Source organism: Argiope bruennichi, chromosome 9 (assembly GCF_947563725.1).
Source record: "Argiope bruennichi chromosome 9, qqArgBrue1.1, whole genome shotgun sequence".
Lineage (NCBI taxonomy): Eukaryota > Metazoa > Arthropoda > Arachnida > Araneae > Araneidae > Argiope > Argiope bruennichi.
In genome coordinates, this window is record NC_079159.1 from 2,512,987 (window position 1) to 2,535,451 (window position 22,465).

Sequence of the window (22,465 nt, forward strand, 5' to 3'; positions counted from 1 at the left end):
TTGTACATCAAGAATATACAAAAGTACAAAATTTAAAAACTCTATCATGTCAGGAAACTGACTTAAAATCGATTGCGAAGTTAAATCTTTACAAACCTGGTACAAGTCAAGTTACATAAAAAGTGTTTCAAACAGTCAAAGTTCAGAATATAGTTAATTGTGGTCTTCTGTAAAAAAACTTATTAAATTCAGAATGCTTCCGAGTTTAAGTGAAGAATATAAAGATTTACTTCATTTAAAATCCATCGAGTTAATTTAAAGAACTGCCTTTACATGTCTAAATCTTAAGAAAAAAATAGTTCTGTATTAAAGAATACTTCCTTTAAAGTCATAAAAAGAATAAAAATTTCCATCCTTTTGTTTCAAAAGCTTCGTAACTCATGCTGCAAAATCTAATGTTCAATCTCAGGATGTTTTAAAAGTAATTTTTCACCCAAGAGGTTTCTTGTTACCTGGAATCGTTTAAAGTATTGCAGACGAAAAAATCCTTTTAGGCATTAATTGGAAAGATGCGACCCGTTATATGACATTTAAAGCTGGAATGATTGCCCTTCGAAAATATGAAAAACGGATGTTTTTGGAAAAAGATCATTAATCGCTCATCCAACCTAGAATGTAAGATCTCAATTATTTAATTATTAAATTATTAGTCACGTCCTTGAGGATTAGACATCATTATACGCATGTAAAGAGCTTTTAGAATATTATAATTATTGCAATTTTTATGCACCCTTTTATTACTAAGAAGGCCTAACCATTTTAAGCAAGCCATTTTTTGTTAATGAAGCGTCCGTTTCTACAAGTCTTCAGCTGCCAATTGTTTATATCATAAATGCTTTTCTTTGTATATGCTTTTGTTTATTTTGGTATCTTTTATATCGTAAATTTGAAGTTTGTAGCACCTCTTTTTCCACTTGAGCAGAGAGCGCCTCCTTGTGGCGTTTACAGACAAGCAGTTGAACGGGAGACCTGCATCCTGAGGTCGACTTTTTGCCATGCGCAACCCTTGCGCTAACGCCGAAGGCTTTCGGTTGGAAACGGTGGAATCCCTCCACCATACTGTTTTCTTTAACCTAATTGTCTATGTGTGTTTGTAAATTTTGTAGTGTAGTGGTGTTTGTGTAGATTAAAAATATTATATTAAAAACCGGGCAGTTCATTAAAAAATCACAACACACTCACTATAAGTTTATATTGATGGAATTTTATTATCGATTTTTCATTCATTTCCTAACGTATTAGAATTCGGAAATTCTGTATAGATGTGTGCTCCAAATGACAGTTCAATGTTTTTTTTTAACTTAAATAGCATTTAATTGATTAAATTGGCTTTAATTTAATTTTGAGCCTATTGGAGATTCATCATTTAGTTAAGAATATTCTAAATGCTGGTCGTAAGGCTCCATAATTTTTTTAAAAAAATGTTAGTCTATTAAAATAAGAAAAAAAAAATCGAAAGGTTCTGAAAACAATACTGTGAGGAAATAATGCCGGATATGAATATCAGAATAAAGAAAAATTCCTAAATACCTATTAAAATATATATTGTGTTTAAAATTCTATAAAATTGCAGTATTTTAATCAATGACTAACACTTTTATTATCTTGTTTTGGCTTACATATTTTTGGCCAAAATAACTTCACTTTTATTTTTACTATACTAAATAACATGCTTTTAAAGGTAATAAAGATAAATTGCTGACTGTCCCAAATGAACTTGGTTAAAACACGACCACCAAACATAGCACGGCCACCCATCTTGAATTTTTCCAAACATATCTCCAAATTTGCAATACAATTTAAAACGGTTAAAATCTAACAACTGGCGAAAGATTTCTCGCAATGGGGTCATGCTTTGAGTTTTTTTAAGTATGGCCTAGAAATAATATATTCACCTGAACCAGGGCTATTTTGCTTTTCGCATTCCTGCAGTCTGATGCACCTGCCGTCTTCGTGTCTCACCAGTCCCTTCTTGCAGAAGCATCCTTTCGAGCAAGAGGCAGAACATCCCTCTGCCTGACCCCCGTTGCAACACGTCTTCTCGCAACTGCATTCTAAAAATACTTCGTCTTTCCTGCAAATTATTTTATTAGCCGGTCTACTCCAGCGTAGGACCCCATTCTCTGTGGAAGGGGACCGACCTGTAACAAACAGCCTGTTCATAGTCTATGTGTTCGATTACAGCTGGAAATTTAATAGAGATAATCTCCTAATAATAACTGACACAACACAGTTTGAAACATTTATGACCCTTCGAAGAAGACAGCAATGTATAATATATAATACTTATAAAATACTTATAATATATAATATATATAAAAATGAATTAATTATATAATGTTTATAATATATACAATATGTAATATTTATAAAAATTAATTAATTATATAATATTTATAATATATACAATATATAAAAATGAATTAATTATATAATGTTTATAATATATACAATATGTAATATTTATAAAAATTAATTAATTATATAATATTTATAATATATACAATATATGATATTTATAAAAATTAACTAATTATATAAAATATTTATGAAAAAAAATAGCATATAAAAAAGACAAGATTGTAAAAGAAAAAAAAATGGCAAGAGATTTTTATTTTTTACGATTTTTTCTTTTCGTATCATTCTGCAACATTTCCTGTTTTATTCGATTCGTGCATTTAGAAATAATAAAAAAAATAATAGCAATAAAAGAAGCACCTAAACTGTTATCTTCAGGAAATGAAGGCATTATTTTAAAATTTCTATTATTTATTTATTTTTTTCATATGCCAGTTTTCGAAAAGTAACAGCCGTACGATATCTCCAAACAAAGAGTATTGAAATTCTCCATTTTCTTGGCTCAAACTAAGTCCTTACCTTCACATTCTTCTTTTGATACACATTTTTCTTCGGCGTTCCTGTAGTACCCTGGCAAGCAATCGCATCCAGGCCCTCCATCAGTGGACAACGAACATACCTTGTGATTTTCACACGTGTTGCAAGGGTTGACGTTGTTCACGAATCTTTCGTTTTCAGAGCATAGGGCCTGGCATTGAGAGGGTCGCATTCCTGAAACAACAAATAGTCCGACGCCATCATTTTCTACTGGGGCAGGAAAAAAGGGATCAACGCATAATTTAATTCTAACTTAAAATATCTGATGTATAAAACAACGCATATATTGTATATTAAAAAACTGCTCTATTTAATATTTGGTACATTCCTTATAGAATTGCCATAGACTCTCACCATTGTGCGAGTCCTTTTCCACTTATAATTCGGTGTTTTCAGGGAGCATCGGAGGAAAAGCACATCTTTGCGTACGGTATCAGTGATATTGGCATCTTGTAAACAGCAGATTGTGGCACAGAGTTTGAGCAGTGTTTTGCAATATTAATCATATGTAATATAATTTTGTATACTGTGTGATATTTTGAAAAAAAACTATGTTTTGCTCTTAAAACATATTTTGTTTTTGTTGGTGGTCAAATCATCCGGTACTTTCATTAGTTCAGATATTTGGCGGATTATTAAGAATCCAATGCATTATCTAATGAATAATTATCACAACAATTTTATTAGGAAATTCTGCAAATCTTCATCGAGCATTATCCCCAGACTCCTAATGAAAAGTTCTTAAGAAAGCACAAATCGGAATGTGAGGAAAGAATGAAAGAAATCGTGGAAAGAATATAACTTGGAGTCCTGCTCGTCATGAGGGGAAATATCCCGATGTTATTTTAAAAACATGGCATGTTTCTTGACCAATAATGGATGATTGAATGAATGAACTGGCCAAGGAATTAAGCTTACATAAAATCTATAAACCCCTCGAAAATACCATTCGTAAAACCTAAACAATCCTAAATTAAAACAAAAAAAATACATACAAAATAAAAATTGACTTTACAAATCAAAAACCCGCCCAACTCAGAAATGAAAGGGAAGTTTGAATTCACATAATTAGAAAAGATTATTAATTTTAAAATTCAGTTAAATCGATTTTATATATATTTATATGTATTCAATGATTCGCTCTCACTATCTTGTGAACACGGTAATTAGAATTATTTTTATTGGATTGAAATGGCGTGTGATACGTTGTAGAAAGGGCTGAAATATCAGCTGTGTTCGTAGGCGGGCCATTATTCAAGGGCCAGGAGCGAAATTTGCATCTCCTCGAAACATCTAAAAAGAAACTGTTGAGATTATTGAGGAAATAGAAGAAATGAATATGGTTATAAAAAATGATCCTTTTTGAATATAACTCTCCTTCATGGGAATGAAAAACGAGTCCTCGGAAATGTTCCGAGTAAAAAGGAAAATCGTATATATACGAATGGATCAAAAATGGGAGATAAAATTGAATACGTGTTTATCTGGTTTGAGAATGGAGTTGAAAAAGAATGCAAATTATTTCGACTGGGTAATAAATCAAAAATATTTGTGATGTAAAGGACAGAGATAGATGGTAATTCTGAATTCGTCAAAGAAAGAAAAGTTTTGTTGGAGTTATTATCATATCAGACGCCATATCGATATCGATGCCACTGCATTCGGTGAACGAAGTTTGGAAGATTAATATAACAAAGTTTAGTTTAGTTATATTAACGTACCTTTTTAAAGCAACACTAGGGCTGTTTTGAGACGAACCTCATAAATTTGAGCAGCGGTCAGATGACGAGGATGAAGCCTGAACTGGCACCCACTCTCCAAGCTTCCGCATCACACCAGTTTTCAGAGCGTTTGGCCCTGACGAATTTAGTGTGTACCAGGCCAGCTTACGCGACGGTTCTTCTGTGAATTCGGGTTTCGAACCTGAAACCCTCCTGTTCTGAAGCCAAGCCGACACCTTACAACAAGGCAACCACGACCCCAATAATACGAAGAAAGAAATTGAAATGGTGGATGGAGATATACACTTATAACGAATAAAGGCTCACCAGAATCATTATGACTATAAACGAGCATACTTTTCTGCTCATTTGGCTCTTGTGCATGATCACATGGATATGCAATATAATAAATTCAAATGACAAATAAAAGAAGAGGCGAAAGTACCAATTATCCAAATATGACAACGAAGAGGGGAGGGGACATCAAACTGAAAGAGAACGAAAGAAAATTCTAGAAAACGGACACAAAGCATATTTAGAGAACCTTCTTTGTGAATCAGTAGTACATTGGCTGCAGTAACTTTTATACATACCATAAACGATTTTTGGGTAAACATTTGCATGCAAATGCGATCGAAGTCAGGGCACAGCTGAGCATATAATATAAGATAGTAAATTGTGTACAAATGTAAGACAAAACAGGCCTTAAGGAGTTAATGGAAAGATATTTACTAACTAATTCAAAATTTCAGGGTTAAAGGCTCAAAATAAAAAGCATTATTACTGAATTATTGTCCATTGAACTGAATCGAACAGTTTCTTGTTTCATTTCTAAGTTGATTTATTCATACTTCAATTGATAATATTAAATGTAAAAAAAAAATATCCGCAGCGTTCTCAATGGAGGAGAAACTCAGAAAGAATAAACTAATAAATTCCAAATGGTTTCATGCGAAATTTTCTTAATGAATAATCCAATCAAGGAGGTCTTGGCGGTAATTAACTAAAAATCTTAGACTAATTACCTCCTATAGTACTAAAATGTTTGCTCATTAAAACTGGAAAAACTTTTCTAAAAATTCTGTGCCGTCAATTGATGCAGCTGCATGTTCTGGATACAATAAGAGGAGAAAAACGATCTGCGCTACACTTTAACTCTTCCATGTGAACAAACAAGATGGTTCGATAATGATGTTTCGTAAGATTGCGTACCGATTTGGAATGGAAAACTGTAGTATCTGCAGGTGTTCGAACGGCTGAATGCAAATAGATTGGCTATTAAAGACTCCGGAGAGAAAGAAAGAATGTAGAGAGAAAGAAACTTGGAAATTCTCGAAACTTTTGCAGCTGTCTCAACTGAATAATTTTTTTTAATCTATGTAGAAGTCACATTCAGTTTTCGATCTCGAACAAGATTTGTTAATATATATGTTGATTTCAATTTCAGCCTTCTTTTAATTAATATAACACAGATATATCTTCTACCTTTCAACTGTAAACATCTGGATATTATATTCCGTCCTGATGAAAAGGTAACACTCGCAATACCAAATCATTTCTTTAAAAAGATTTTTTGTATGCTTTTGAATATTTTTATTAATAATTTATTCAAGTTTATTCATGTTTTTAAGGGATAGAATAACTTTTATTACAAACTATAAATATCATCTTTATATGAACACCATTTCTTCTAAGAAAGTTTACAAAATTATTTGACCTTATTTTTCTTCCGGCTTAATTAAATTTGTATCCATTCTAATATTAATTATTTTAAATAATTTTCTCTGTTTTCTTACAGGACTTATTTTTCCCAATAGAAAATAATAATTTTTCTAGTAGTTTTATGCTTTGAATTAAAATGTTGACAACAACGAAGTCAACAACAATATATTCACTTTTCAATAATGTTGTTCGATTAAAAATATTTCAAAAATTTTAATATTATTTTGCGTTTATCATTAATAAGAATTTTAATGACGGTTCTAATAAATTTAATTTTTAATAGTTTCTTTTTGCTAGTTGAGACATTAAAACAAAGAGTAAGTATTGCGACACTTCTAGAAAATATAATGTTAATTACAGACAGCTTATTCAAATTCTTAATTCAAAACTTCCATCATAATGAATTTGAATTGCAGTAAAACTTTTTAATTCTTTTTTCAAAGCTGCGCTCCAACATGCTATCAAATTATAGTCCAAAATGCGATTATATATTCACTTTGATTGTACAATATGATAGTATAAATTAAATTTTAGAGTATTCTTAATAAAAGTATATTATTATGCAGGGTGTGGCACAAAAACTCGGACAACGTTATTACATCATAGAATAGAAGTTAATTAATTTCTTTTTAATTTTTGTTCATTTCTTTTTGTCTACCACTTCAATTATAACATATTTTATGATGTATCTTTTAGTTTATGTACTATTTTTGGCTTTTTTACAATGCCAAACAAAAGAATTGCTATTTTAAAGTTGGAAAACGAACAGTATGGAGTCATTCATTTGCTTAATGTGCTCGGCAAATAATGTCTGATGCAATCTATTGTTTCAAAGAGCTTGGAATGATGGTCAAAGTCCAGGAAGTAAACTAAAACGTATGGTGACAACTTTCAGAAGCTGTAAGGTTATGAAAAAGTGAGTTCAATGAAATTCGAAGATTTCCATGAGAAAGATCACTCGTGAAAATAAGGAAATAAGGGACCGATCAGAGCAACGAATGACAAAATCAGAGCTTGGACTGAAGTCTTACAAGGTCCAGAAAGTTCTGCTTCTCACTGAAGAAAACAAACTCGCGCAGCTCCAAAGACGCAGAAAACTTTTGAAACGGGCTGCATGTCTGAACTGAGTGAGATTCCTTTTTACTAATGAGAAGCTCTTTACCGTCTAAAAGTTCGTAACTCCTAGTACTATAAGATCTGGTCTGTAGACGCACCAAGCACTTCAGAAATTGGTGAACATCGCAAAAATCCAAAGTCGATCATGATCAAAGGCGAAATTTGGGAAAACTGCAAAACATGTTTGGTTTTTTTGGATGTGGGCGTTAAAATAAATCAAAAAGTGTACCAATGGGACATTTCAGAAGCTGTTATATTTCCGTGGGCAAAACGCGCTTTGGCAATGTAAAGTAGGAGTTTCAACAAGACTCTGCATGAACTCAAAAGGCTAAAAAGACAGAAGAGTGGTGGAAGGAGCATTTTTGGACGTGATATCATCTGGAAAATGGGCACAATACTCGCCGAATCTCAATCAAATGATTAAAATGTATGGTCCCCTTTGGAGTCTATTGCTTGCACTAAACGACTTAAAAGTTTGGACTGTCTAAAGAAATGGCTTCTGCTGGAAGGAATAGATTAAAGGAAGAACGAATTACTTGAATTTTAAAGTTTAAAATAATTTTTAATGTCCTTTGTGGTGAAATTTGATTTTGGATTCTAAAAAAGTCTCTTGATTTTAATTTCTATGATAAAAAATTATTTCTCCAGTAATTTTTGTCACATTTTTAGCCCCGAAATCAACTGGATTGGGATCAAGAATGTAAAAAAGTACTTTAACAAAAACTACTCACTGTGGCTTCATTGCACGTTTTAAACATGCTCATTTTGACACGACATTAAAATTAAATTCTCAGAGAATTTTTGACTTAATTTTAAAATAATTTTTAGGGAATTATATTCAATGCAATTTTACAAGTTTCTATGTTTTATTGTATTTTTCCTTATTGTTTACATGCAAAATAATGGTAAAAAAAAATGGATGGTACAACTGAAGTGAGCACATATTTCAAAAAACTTATATATTAATCAGCCAAATCAGAAAGATGGCAAAGTTTAATTGAAAAGAATATTCTTATACTTCTTGATGTGAGTGTGTGTGTTTTCATTAAATTAACATTTCAAAATTTTCGAAAATTTAATATGCATTTTACAGTATGTTTCATTAAAATTTTTTTAATTTAAAATTCTTAGTGAATTTGATATTTTTCTGTAGTTTCGAATTCTGGACACTTTTTAATGGGTCGACATTTTTAACGCATTAATTATAATTCTTTAAATAAAATTATCAAGGAAAACCAATTTACTATCTAACAGTGCAATTAAAAAATGATCATTTAAAATGAATATTATTATATACATTTTTTCCAAAAATTGTAAGGGTTTTATTTAAAATTTATACAATTAAAGTGTAAAATTCTTCTTTATAACAGTCTAGTTGAAATATCTATTCCCATTATATTTGTCTCAAAATAATTCACCATATATTAATGGATCCAAATAGGTCTGGGGGAAAACAAAGTTAATGTGAAATAACGACAAGAAAAAACAAATTATCGATGCTTTTGAAAACTAAAATTCATTCAAATAGTCAAAACTATTTCCAGAGGAAATTGGAAAAAAAAACGAAGCATCATTTACTAATAAAAGCAAATTTTGCGTTCCAAAATAACTTCACTTTAATAAAAAGAAACTAGCCTAAATTTCACCAAATTTTGCCAAAAATTTCACCAGGACATATTTAAATTTTTAATAATCATTTGTGGTTTTAGAGTGGGAAAAATTAGAGCCGAGATGCAATAAAAAATGAAAAGTAATTTGCATACTCGATAAAAAGAATTAAATATTTTTACAACACGAAACATTTTAATTTTTAAAAAATGGGATACAGGAACAGCTTACAAATATTACTTTCAATAACACCCAAGCAAATCCAAAGAATTCTCATAATCTTCACTCGTTGCGTCATTTCTTTACCACAATAAACATCCATCATAGCCAGAAATGGATGTAATTTTAGGCCTTTAAACCATCAAGGTTGTCAGATGAACATATAATTCATCGCTTCGGGCCGGTGTAAGAAAAAAAAATAACCAGACTCACACATTTACACTGCGGATTTGCCAAGTATATTGACAATTTCATTAAAAGGAAAAGAGTCCATTGATTTACATTTGAAACACATGTTATTCAAAAGATAAGAGAAAGTACAAATATTTTTGATTTTTTTAAAAACTTTCAGAACGATTTTATTGCCGAACATATTTTACTTTCGAAAATGTGGTTATTTATTTTTAACTAATCTAGCCATTATAAATTATTTTTCTTACAAAGAAAATAAATAATCACCCCATTTCTTTCTACTCAATTTATTTAAATGAACATCATGTTTTGAAATTACTTTTGAGCTGTTTTAGAACGGTCTTCGCAATTTTAAATCATCAGCATACTAGCTTGTATCAAAACGTTTTGAACCTTTTTCTGAAACACGCTAAATATAGCAGAATTGAGCCACAAATATAATCACAAGAAGTATTATCATTCCTAAGTCAACTTGCCATCGTAATGCCGTGCATCGACAACTGCGAAGCTCGTATGTTTGTTATCACTTTACGATTCTAACATGAAAAAAAAAAAAAAAAAAACTTCTAACTTGAGATATTCTCGGTTATCCCCACAATCGTTGATGATGTTGTCCCTCTCACATTCCTTCATTTTGCGAGAGGGGATAAAAATCTTTCATAAAGGATACGGTTTAAGGGAGATAAATGGCAGAACAAAAAGATTCTTCCATTCTTTCTTCCCCATTTCTTTCTAAAACGGCTTACATATAATATTTCGATTTTCTTCTTTTAGGGAAGGGTTATTCTGAATACGGACAACATAGTAACAATGTTATTGGTCATTTTGTACTAACAGGAACAGCTAGCAGGAAATATCAAATGAACCAAATTCTTCACAGAGATGTAGCACATGATACAGCAAACTTACATGTTGCTCCCAACAAACGTTTTAGGTTATTTGAGTTTCCGTTGTTCAAGAAAAGAACAGCAATGTGAGATGCTTAAAGATACAAGTGACCCTGGAATTGGGAAGCGGATTTTCATGTTCCATTCCAGTCATGTCAAGGAAAGCTGCACGGAGTTGCAAGGAGACTGCTTTGGAGGCGATAGTGTATCCACGCGGAGATAAATAAAATAGTTTCTTGACGCAGAGCAAATTTCGAAACTTCTCGATACTCTCTCATATGATGAAAGAGGAACGTCAAACGTCACCTTATTCATCTCACTTCACCACTATATGAATTGAAGATTTATTTTCTGATATAGTTCCTGTAAAATAATTTATTATATTTGGTATTTCCTGAATAGTTTTTGAATACTGCTGTGCCCACCATATGACATTTAGATTCTTATTTGTTCTTCATATAAGAATTCTGCACTTTTTTCTCCAGAAACCCTTTTGTTCTCCAGAAGTCTGCATTTTTTAAAACCATTATCTTATGTTAGCCATTATCAAATTAAAAATTCAAAAAATTATCTAATCAATGTTACCAGTTTGATTACCAGGAAATCTTATCCTTCATTTTTAAAATGCTTTAAAAATTTGTTTTTATAGTATATTTTTATATATTTATTATCGTACGGTATTTTTAATAGTATTTATACTAAAGAAAGAACTCAAAACTTGAATCTTAGCAAGGATCAAATGTGATAAAACAAGCATATCATTTTTTGCTGAAATATAGGTTATTTCGAAAGCACAATGTAAAAAAAAAAAAATTATGACACAATCCAATCGTTGCTATCTTCGGGGGATATGCTAATCACAGTGACAATTTTCGAAATGGATTTAAGATAAGATGTCGATAATCTTTTATCTGGCAAGAAATTATTTTCTTTCATAAATAAAAATAATTGCTTGCTTATATAAGTATCTCCATACATGAGAATAATTCCATAGGGTAATTTTCAAGTGTTAGCAAATTGGACTGGCAAATATCTGTAAAATTCCAAAAACTTTCTTCACTGATTTTAGATCTGACTACACTTGTAACAGTTAAGTATTGATTAAAATCTATGAAAAAAATTTGAAGAAAACAATGAAAGGTTTTTTCCAAGGACTTCAAGTCCTAGGTGCTTTTTTTCAAAATTAAGTTTTCATTCTAATTTTGATTATCTGCACCTGCATTTTCTGAGTGGCAAAAATAATCCCTGTGAGTCACGTGCGCCCCGTTATTTTGATGTTCTTGTTTTGAAGCTGCTTACTAAATTGTGATTATTATTTTTATTTAAAGATACAAAGTAAATAAGGAGAAAATGTAGCTTGAGGCTGTGTCAGAGTTTCACTTTTTGAAAGATCCATCCAAACTAAAAATTTATAAATTTGATGAGAGTTCCACAAACCAAGTTTTAACTATCTAAATGTTTGCGTTTTTCACTTATCACATTCACAAGTTCATGCATACGAGGAAATAAATAGATGCACTCTTAAACACGATTCTTTTCGAACAAGGGCACGCATCTATAAAATAGTGATATTCATTGTGAGTATTTATAGTGATTCCTTTTACATTGATCTTTTTTTTTTCGCATGGCATCTATGCGATAAAATAAAAAAACAAAAGAAAATAAAAACTCTTTCCCTTTCAAATGTCTTTAAGAAATTCGAAATATTACGTTCTATAAGAAAAGCGTTTTAGAGAAAGAAAATTCCTCGATACGAAAATAAGAATGAATCTCTTCTTTTGACTTTATCCCCTTAAATCAGCGTCACCTGGGAGATCTTTTTATTCCTTCACACAGAGAGAATTCGAGCGAGATGACCAGCATTACGGAGTTCTAAAGAAAGAACTAGGGTCGTATATAAATAATTGACACAAGCGCTCTCAAGCCACAAATGAACTTCGCAAGGCAAAAAAACATCATAAATAGATACAAAGGTTCATGACCGAACTGCACTCCAGTGACTGGTCAAGACCAACAGGTGAACAGAAAATTATATCCAAATATGGGAACATAAAGTGAGTCTCGCTTACAGTAGTAAGTATGAATGGGGTTTTTTGTTTGTTTGTTTGTTTATATATTTCGTATACGGAAAAGAAAAAAAAAGAAAAAACTTTTTATTAAAATTTTAATTTAAAATTAAAATTTAAATAAAAATTAGAATTAAGAATTTTAATAAAAATGAAGAAAATAATAGCTCCATTGGCGCAAATTTATAAAAGAATTAATTAAAAAGAAATTATTTTTCATAATAAAAAAAGGTGAAAATGTAACCCAAATGACATTGCAGCATGAGACTAAAATTCTCAACAAAGACATAGATAGTGCTTAAATACACATATCTTCCTGTCATAGAAAATTCTATCTCCCTGAATCCACGTTACTAATCACATAAAACTCAGTTATGACAATCACTCTGATCTATCACAGTCTATCAAAATTTATGATTTTATCACGTGATCCAAACTTTCAATTAAGGATTATCTTCTGATGACTTTTTGGGCTGTTGACATCCATTTTTGCATTCTTCGGGCTTCAGAAAACGTATCATTTATCGACCACTCAGCAATACTTGTATACGTATGAAAGGGCCCTTGACATTTATGATAGCCACTGACATGTGTGACTTACAAGAATTCTAATTCATTATTTTAACAACTCCTGGAGTATTAGTTAATCCTATCTGAGTTTATTTATCACAGTTATCGGAAGCCAATTTAAAAGCAACCATAAACAAAACAAATACAAACGGAGTGCTCCCAATGCATGGTATGATTGCTAACGTATTTTGATATCTACAAAATAAAAAATAAAATTTAATCGTAAAATATCTTTTTCTCAAAATAAATACTTTAAATTAGAAATGAAAACACGTTTACATTTTCTCTGTTAATTATGCAATAGTATTAATTTAATTTTAAGATATAACTAAATTTTATTTTTCTTCATTATTTTCGCAATCTCACTTTTACACTAAAAGAAAACTTTTCAAAACAAAAATTTTTAAAAATTATACATTTCAATTTCAATTTATTCTACCAGAAAAATTTTGAAAGTTTAAGACATTAAAAACCTTTTTTTAATAACAAAGCTAAATGATCACCTTCATTTAAAACAGGGCTGCACAAACTACGGATTTGGACCAGTAAAAGAGCCGCGCATATAAATTTTCCGACTCGGAAAACATTGGCAATACGGGCAGCTGTTTTTTTACACGGGCTATTATATATAGAGAGAGAGAGATAGATAGATATAGATATAGAGAGAGAGAAATAGGGAGATAGATAGATCTCCTGTTATAGATTTTTTTTAGATGGATAGATTTTGTTATAGATAGATATATTTTTTCTGTTTATAATTTGGCTAATGAAATACTGATTAATCTACTTTTTATATACACGTACATTTGCAGACACAACGAACACTAACTGGTCATTTTTTTAATGTGATTATGTTTTTAAGCTGGTATAGTATCTTTAAAGTGAATCATGCGATATGAGTAGTGAAAAAATGTGAGCAATATGCTCTACAAAGCAAATCATTAAGCTTAAAATTTTTCGAAAGCTTAAAATTTTTCTTGAATAAGGTCGGAGGAGCATACCTACATAAAAATCCATTATGCAAATATATATATATATATATATATATATATATATATATATATATATATATATATATATATATATATATATTAATATAAATTTAAAATTCAAAAAATTAGCTTTTCTGTAATACGAGTTTTAATTCTTAACAATTTTTTTCTCTAATTTTAATAGTTTCTTCAAATTATTTTAGTATGTATGTTTTTAAATATATTTAGTTATAACGATATTTTTCACAGTTACTAGATTTATATTCACGCGCATTGAGATAATATTAAATGCATTTTTTATATCAGAGCGTTATTGTTGCTGCTTATAAATACAGGGGTGCTGCCGAATTCGAACAGCAAATTTAGAGGGGTCATTTTAGACGTCAAGCGGATGAAAAATAATTCCTTAGAACACGAAGTCGCAAAATTCTTTCAGTGAGAGAAATTCGCAAATATAGTTATGAAGAGTGTGACATCAAATAGATCAAAAAGAACTAATTATAAGTAGAAAATATTTATTTGACGTAAAGCAGGATTACAATACAGACAACACATAGCTAATTTAACGTCAGAAAGGAGACGGTGGACATTTTTTAAAGGAATTAATCGAAACTGCGAGTGAGAAGATCATTGTACAGCCGACGCCGACGGACTAAGGATTGTTGGACACGTTCAAACATAGCTGGAGTGCTGGCGATTTCTTCTGAAGCAATGGGGATCCGTGCCATAAGATCATCCAGTGTTTCCTCAGGCATAGTACAAACAAGCGATTTCAGGAGGTCCCGAATTAAAAAAAAAAAAAAACTGCAAGAAATTGTGGTCCGGCAGCATGAAACCAAACAACAGATATGCCACGTTCGATCCACTCTCGGATACGTAGCATCGAGTTGATCACGCAATCGGAAAATGTGGTGGGAGCTTTCTTGCATGAACCACATATTTCATCACAGTTGCCAGTATTCCCTGCAGCAACAAGAAAGGAAGGTCCTTTACGCCATTAAGGAGTTCGGGTATAAAGTGTGATCTCAGAAGTCAATCTCTGTCCCGATGTTATACTGAACCTGCGTTGCAGTTTTGTCAAGAGGGTGGTGTGAGAATTTTCGGATGACCACATATGCTCAATGAACGCTTTTACTAAGCCTTCTCTTAAAGAGCAGGCTTTCATCTGAGATAAAATAGCGGCGGATATCATTAGCAACTGTGACATTAAACATCCAGATTACGAACTCTATTTGAAGGGGGTAATCGATATCAACTAACTTCTTGCACGTAAAAGGAATTCCGCACCATTCCGCACCATTTTGTGCCAAATGCCCAGTTCGTTTGCAATCAATCGTATACTTATCGATGGATTTTTTTTTTCTTTTTTGTACTAATAAGCGTTTTTTCTAGAAGGTTCTTTGTTGTTTGCAAGTATACAATGTCATCAAGTGTCGTTTGCTCCTTCTCACTGGTGGAGTTGCTCTTTGGCGGCCCCATCAAGCTTCCCTCGTGGCCTTTGGCTAGGTCCGGGTAATGTTTGCATATTCTTGCATATACAAATCGCTGCAATACTCTGTTTTCTATTTCAGATGTTCGCATATTGTGTTCTTGTCCTCCATATCGTCTCGTCATTTGGAAGGATTTTATTCTGATGTTGGTATGATGTAGACAACGACTCCTCGACTATGGCTCTTGGGACATACTCTGTGCTGGGCATCCATTACCACTTGCTCTCCATAAATCAGATGTATATCCGAATATTCCTCTTCGTGTAATCCGAATTGTTGTTTTCAAAATGAGGAGTTTGCCCTAGAGTTCTGCATTGCTCACTGATGAATATTTGTTCGCTGCTTTTACTTTCCCCATACAAACGAAAATTTGCATAAGAGAAGATTTCTTCTTGACAGCATTGCTCCTAATCCGCGCATTCGTTTCATTGTAAATGGAGGATTTACTTGTACTTTTCAGATTTTAGCCAACTGAATGTGGTTTGCGACCCTATGATTTTGGTATATCTATGTAGTATATTTTCTTAGTGCATTCTCTTCATATCTATTATCACTCCTCTGTATTTGCCGGTCGAATTCGATAACATTCTGCATAAAATTTAATATGCGTTTGTTTATTTGAGCCACTGCAATTCTACGGCCCTTTATGGTTTCAAACAAAATTTAGCGCACATGCTCATTAGGACCTATAAGAATTAACTGCGCAATTAAAAAAAAAATTCTAAAAAGGTTAAAGTGAAGGTTAAAAGTTTAATAGTTTTTCGTCATCACTTCTGAATAAATCATTACACAAAAATTATTCCCACACCATTTCAAAATTCAAAAAATTAACTTTATTGTGATTTCAGTTAATAACGTACCATTTTTTTTCAGATTTTTTATTAATCTTTCAAATATAATTTTTATCAATTTCATTTATTACCGAAAACTATTTCATTGTTTAATAAAATATATCCGAGGGCGCAACTAAGGGCCTGGGCGTCTTTATTAGGAGGAGCAAAATTATGGAATAAATTAGTTGCATTTAAGGAAAAAGTACCTTTATTTAGCTCTTATTAACTAGCTCAACTCATCCAAACTGATTCAGTTTCAGTTCATAAACTAATACTCATTTAACTGCTGTACAATATTTGACACAATAAATAAATGCTTTAATGGTCTGAAGTTGAGTTCCGAATTCTTTGTTTTGTTTTTTTCATGTGATATTCTAATCGCGTAAAGATAATCATTTAATTTCAAAATAATATTTTTAAAATTTTAGAAACTAATTCGAATCATTATTTTTGTTATTCAACGTAAGAAATAAATATTTCAATCAGCATCCGACTGACGTTTTTTTTTCCCTCCATTGGTTGCATCATTGATTGCTGAATTATTTTTGTAAATTTAATTCAATGAAGAAAAAGTTTTTGAATTCTAGAAATATTTTTTATGCAACAACGCATCTCAAAATTTCTTATTTGAATCTTCAGCTCAGTATTAATTTTTTTTTAAAAAAATAACAACTGCACAAAAAACCGATTATTTTTCTTTTCTAAGAAGCATTTTAATGCCATATCATAAAAAATAATTACAATTTTTTTATCGTTTGAGAGTTATAATAAAATTTTGTTAAGCATGCTCAGGAAAGGGTTGGCATATTTATAGTTTAAACGATTTTAAGAAAGCTTAATTGAGAAGTTCAAATAGTCTTTTGTGTAAAAAGTTAGATATGATATGAAAGTTTAATGCCCATCGACATTCCATTGATCTCGTCAAGGGCTGAATAAGTTGGATGTTCACCTCTGGGGCTGATATTTTTGAGGAGCCCTCTGAAATGATAACATACAGGGTGATTTAAAAATTATCGCTCAAATTTCTTGGGGAGGTAAGGAATACGTCAGAAAGCACAAAGGAAATTCCGATTTCACATAGGAAAGTAGGTCCGCAAACTTCATCTGCATGGGCAAAATAGACAAGTGAAGGGAACACAAGGAAACAGTACAGTTAAGTGATTAACGAATGTGACCTTTATTCCAACAAGTTGAAGTACATTCATTACCTGTAGGTGTTTCTCAGTAGGTGCTCTAAATTTCGACCATTTACATGAACACGGGATTCACATCACCGTTGCATCGATCACCGAACATTTTCAAAAATGCCTGGCATATCCGCCGAGATATGTGGTATCAACGTGATGGAGTTAGAGACCATAGCACAACTGTTGTATGTGATTACCTAAACCGAATATTCGGAACTCAGTGGAATGGGCAGAGGTGGACCTATCGCTTGGCCACTCTGGTCACCTGATTTATCGCCCATGGATTACTTTTTGTGCTAGATCATGAAAGACCATGTGTGCGTAACCCGAATCGACAATGAAATGGACCTGGTTGCACGAATAATAGCAGCCGTAGACATTGTGCGTGATATGCCAGGCGTTTTTGAAAATGTTCGGCGGTCGATGCAACGGCGCCGCGAATACTGTATTCGTGTAAATGGTCGCAATTTTGAGTAAATGCTGTTAACTTGTATTTCATATTGTTGGAATAAAAATCATATTCATTAACACTTCCTGTTCCATTTCCTACAGTGGGGTTTCCTTGTGTTCAGTTCACTTGTCCGTTTTGTCCCTGCAGATGATGTTTGCGGACGTACTTTCCTATGTGAAATCGGTTTCTTGGCGTATTCCTTGCCTCTCCACGAAGTTTGAGCGATAAGTTTTGAATCAAACTGTATATTGTATATTTCGATTTGTGAGTCATTTCTTTATAAAATATAATTTGAAATGCTTTCACACATTGTAACAAAATTTTTGTTAGTAACTGCCATTATAAGTGCTATAACATTTAATTTTTATAAAAAGTTTAATTCACTTATGTGGACAATTAAGATATATTGATCCGATGTTGGGCTTTCTTAGTTAAAAAATGTTCCCAACCAAAAGTTTTAGGAGTGAGAGAATAGAAGAATTGCATTTTAAAAAAAAGAGGGGAAGGGGCGCTGTTTTGTTTTCACACAATATTCTTGAAGAGGACTTTCAGTTTTATAAATATTCTAATAAACGATGAATGTAATGTGATATACAAGATCAATTATACGAGGCGTATTCGGAAAGGGAGTACCGTTTTGGAAAAAAAAAAAAATAGGAAAATTTTTTTTTTTCAAGCCAGTTTTATTTTTACATGAAAGAACATACCTTAGACTATTTTTCTTCAGAGTTTCCACCAATGTTCGAACGCTTGTCGTAGAAGGTTACCAGCTTTTCTATACCTACTTCATAGAAAGTTTCCGCCAACCCATCAGGAACACACCTTGTGATAACCTAAGCGATCTGTAAAAATTTCATACAGAACAAAATACCTGAAATTTGCTGCAATTCGTCTGAAAGTGTCGTCATTGTGAAACGTCTATTCTAATGGATTTTTTCATCATCTTTTTTTCCCAAATCATCGTTGACAACAGTAGGCCGACCACTCCGAGTCTCATTGTGGACATTTATTTGTTCGACGTTCACTAAACATTCTAACCCACTTTCTCACCATTCCCTCCCTCATCATGTCTTTGCCATAAACATCTTTAACTTGATGATATATGTCAGCCAGTTTCATATTCCTTGCTTTCAAAAATCGAATTGCAGCATGAATTTCACAGTCGGCAGGTTCAGTAATTGTCGTAAACATTTTAAATGTGCACAGCCAACTCAAAACACAATGTAGAACAACCAAAATGGCGTCAGTTGAGAGCCAGTGAACAAGAAAGACTAGTGCGCATGCTCGGAACACCGACCGCATCGTTGTGTCTGCGGCACAATGAAATGGTACTTACTTTCCGAATATGCCTCGTATTTAAATTTTAATATTATCTTAAAACTTTATCATTTATAGAATTTGCATTTTTCATAAACTCATTTATTCGACTACTAGGAAGATAAAGTTTTTCCATCGAGCCTCCTCTCCTATTATAGCTACTCAGAAATCCACCGCTGATTAGCACGGATTATGAAAGATGCGAAACATTTGCATATCATCCTGTTAGCACAAAAGGGGAGAAATCAAAGTCAGAAGTGACGCAATCATCGAAACGAAATGTGTCTCCATTAGCTAAATCCCAATAACGGCCTTAAAAAAAGAAAACGAAGATATATTAATTGAAAGAAAGGTGGAAATAGCTTTGCAGTTCAATATAGTACTCATATTTAAAAACGAGAAAAGGCATACTATTCACTTAGATAATACAAGATATTGTGCGATATCTTCACGACGCTCTGAATGCCGCACATCTAGAGAAGAAATCGTTGCAATAGTGTAAGACATTTTATCTTTTTAAGGAATACAATGGAAATCCAAAAGTTTTGATGCTGTTTTAAAATGAAGGATTAGAGAATTTTTTATGATAAACGCAACCTTGCTTTATATTCCCCTCTTCAGTGGTATATACTGATGCGTACCTGCACCGTAAAGTGCCTATTGCGACTAAAACTGAGTGAGTTGTGAAAATTTAAATATTATTATCTTATAAAAAGGCGCAATTTTAGACCATCTCAAAAAAGATAGCCTAGTCTGCGCAAAGAGTTTCCCCAAGGTTGATTGGCCTAAGATTAAGAAAATGCTGATTGTTCTAAAATTGTGATATTCAAAACTTTATAATTCGGCCAGATTTGATCTCAGTATTTATTAATTTATCATTTGTATTTATTTATTTATTTTATTTAAAAATTGGACTTTCAAAATATTTCGTGGATTCCTTAAAATCAGATGCTTATAAAAATTTTATTTTTATTAGATTTATATTTATTGACCTAAACAAATTATTATTTACATCATTTTAATTATTTTGAAAAAAACTAGGAACTGAATTTTATGACGAATCAGAGAAATTTCTATTGAATAATTGTTTGAGATTTTACATAAATTATGGAAACTTTCTGTAGTGCACATGGAACCACAAAGCTGAACGATTCTATTTTTTGTAATATTTCTTAAAAAATACGTTTGATTTCAACGAAAAAATATCAGCATTAATTGAAGTTTAATCTCTTTCACTTCAATTTAAAGTTCAAATTGAAAGAAAGTTGAAAGAAAATTAGAAAGGGATACAAAGTACAATGAACAGAAAGGCTTAGAATCTCTATAACAAACAGTATGAGTGAATTATATGAGTATCAAAATTTGAAGCTTAAGAATATTTTACAGGTGGAACTATTAAGAGATCATGTTAAATAAATATTTAATTCAAAATTGAGCGAGTATTAATCCTGGCGAACCAGCTGATCATCAAAGGCGTCCAGTTGTTTAATAAGACTGAAAAATCTGAATTGAATGGGAAGTGATATTTATATAAAATTAGTTACCTTCCTCTATTCCTGTTTCAAATGAAAAATTTTTAAATTAGATTTTTTTAGCTAAATGTCTGCGCGCGATCAAATAAAATAGCAAAAAACTTACAGGTGAGAAAAATGGCAAAATAATTATGCCATTACACATACTGCAGAAAGGAACACTAAGTAACATATAATATAAAATTCTTCATTTCAGCACATATAACATAAAAATTCTTCATTTCAGAAACAGGAATAGAGGAAGGTAACTAATTTTACATAAATATCACTTCCCATTCAATTCAGATTTTTCAGTCTTATTAAACAACTGGACGCCTTTGACGATCAGCTGGTTCGCCAGGATTAATACTCGCTCAATTTTGAATTAAATATTTATTTAACATGATCTCTTAATAGTTCCACCAGTGGCGTCATGTCATTATTAAAATTGAACAGATCTGGTTCATCTGTCTTCTAAATTTTGCGATATTGTAACTTACATTTTTTTATACATCTTGTAAACTTTCTAGATATTAAATACCCCTCGTTCTATGGGGGGGGGGGGGAGGAAAGGTAGCTACCGATCAGGTAGCTAATGAGAAGGTGAAAATGGTTTCAACTTCAGGTCGACAATGCAATTTTCATTATTGGACATCAATCAAAAAATATTTTTAGCAAATTGTCAAAATTCAGCAAAAATGAGCCCGACTATTAAATTAGTATAAGGAAAAAGATAACTTTTTAATGAAACAAAGATTCAGTAATTAGAAAACAAAGCAAATGTCTGTTTATATATATATATATATATATATATATATATATATATATATATATATATATATATATATATATATATATATATATATGGCAAATTTTGTACTGTAATATTTTCAGAATTTATCGTGGAAGAATTTCGATTTTTAATTAATTAAAATTCTAATTCAAAATTGTAGGAAAATCTTTCCGAGTTGTTCATTTTCAGCTTCCAAAACACATATATGTACCACATTCCATAGCTCTAGGTTAAAACATATGTCTCGTAAATCATCAACACACACATTATTATTAATATCAATGAGGATATAACGTTGAGAAGAATAGGAATAAAAAGAGACATTTTGGAACGTCATTACAACGTACACACTCAAGAAGAGAAATATTTCAAGAATACTAATTTGGAGGGAGGGGGTAAATGCTTTCAAATAAAACAATAAATATAATTTTTAAAAAAATAGTACACGAATCATACATTTTAGAAATTATAACAATAAAGCAGATTATGTTTTCTATGCATTTACTATTAATTTACTTTAAATGGTACTTTTCTTAACTGACTATTTCATTATCGATATTTTCATTCATCATTTCAATAATCGATTATTTCAGTATTGATATCCTTTTTAAAGATCCATTTAGACAAGTATCATGGTGCTAGAGCCTTTAGAAAGATATCTTTTGAGTTGAACTTCCAAAAAATTTAACTGAATAAGCAAACATCAAAAAATTATTCAAAAATAAATTTAACTTTTGTGCCACGTATAAGAAAGTTTTCTAATCCGATTTAAATGGAACATATTTTTGTATATTTAATCCCTTTTTTTGATTCCACGTATTTTAAAATGTTATGTGAGGTTTATAAAACAGAGAAAAAAAATGAATAAAAAAATAAAATATTTTAGATTTCAGAG

At 31.4% G+C, this 22,465-nt stretch overlaps 1 protein-coding gene across 12 annotated transcripts in view; it reads right to left on the reverse strand.

Annotated features, from left to right (window-relative positions):
- The window catches only part of LOC129983646 (zonadhesin-like), a 143,765-nt gene that overhangs the window by 115,821 nt on the left and 5,479 nt on the right, over positions 1-22,465 (reverse strand). For all 12 annotated transcript variants that reach the window (XM_056093202.1, XM_056093206.1, XM_056093199.1 and 9 more), the window contains exons 2-3: positions 2,878-3,069; positions 1,896-2,141 (exon numbers count right to left, since the gene is read on the reverse strand). In XM_056093202.1, coding sequence (XP_055949177.1) covers positions 1,896-2,141; positions 2,878-3,069 — 438 coding nt within the window. The remainder of the gene's footprint in view (positions 1-1,895; positions 2,142-2,877; positions 3,070-22,465) is intronic.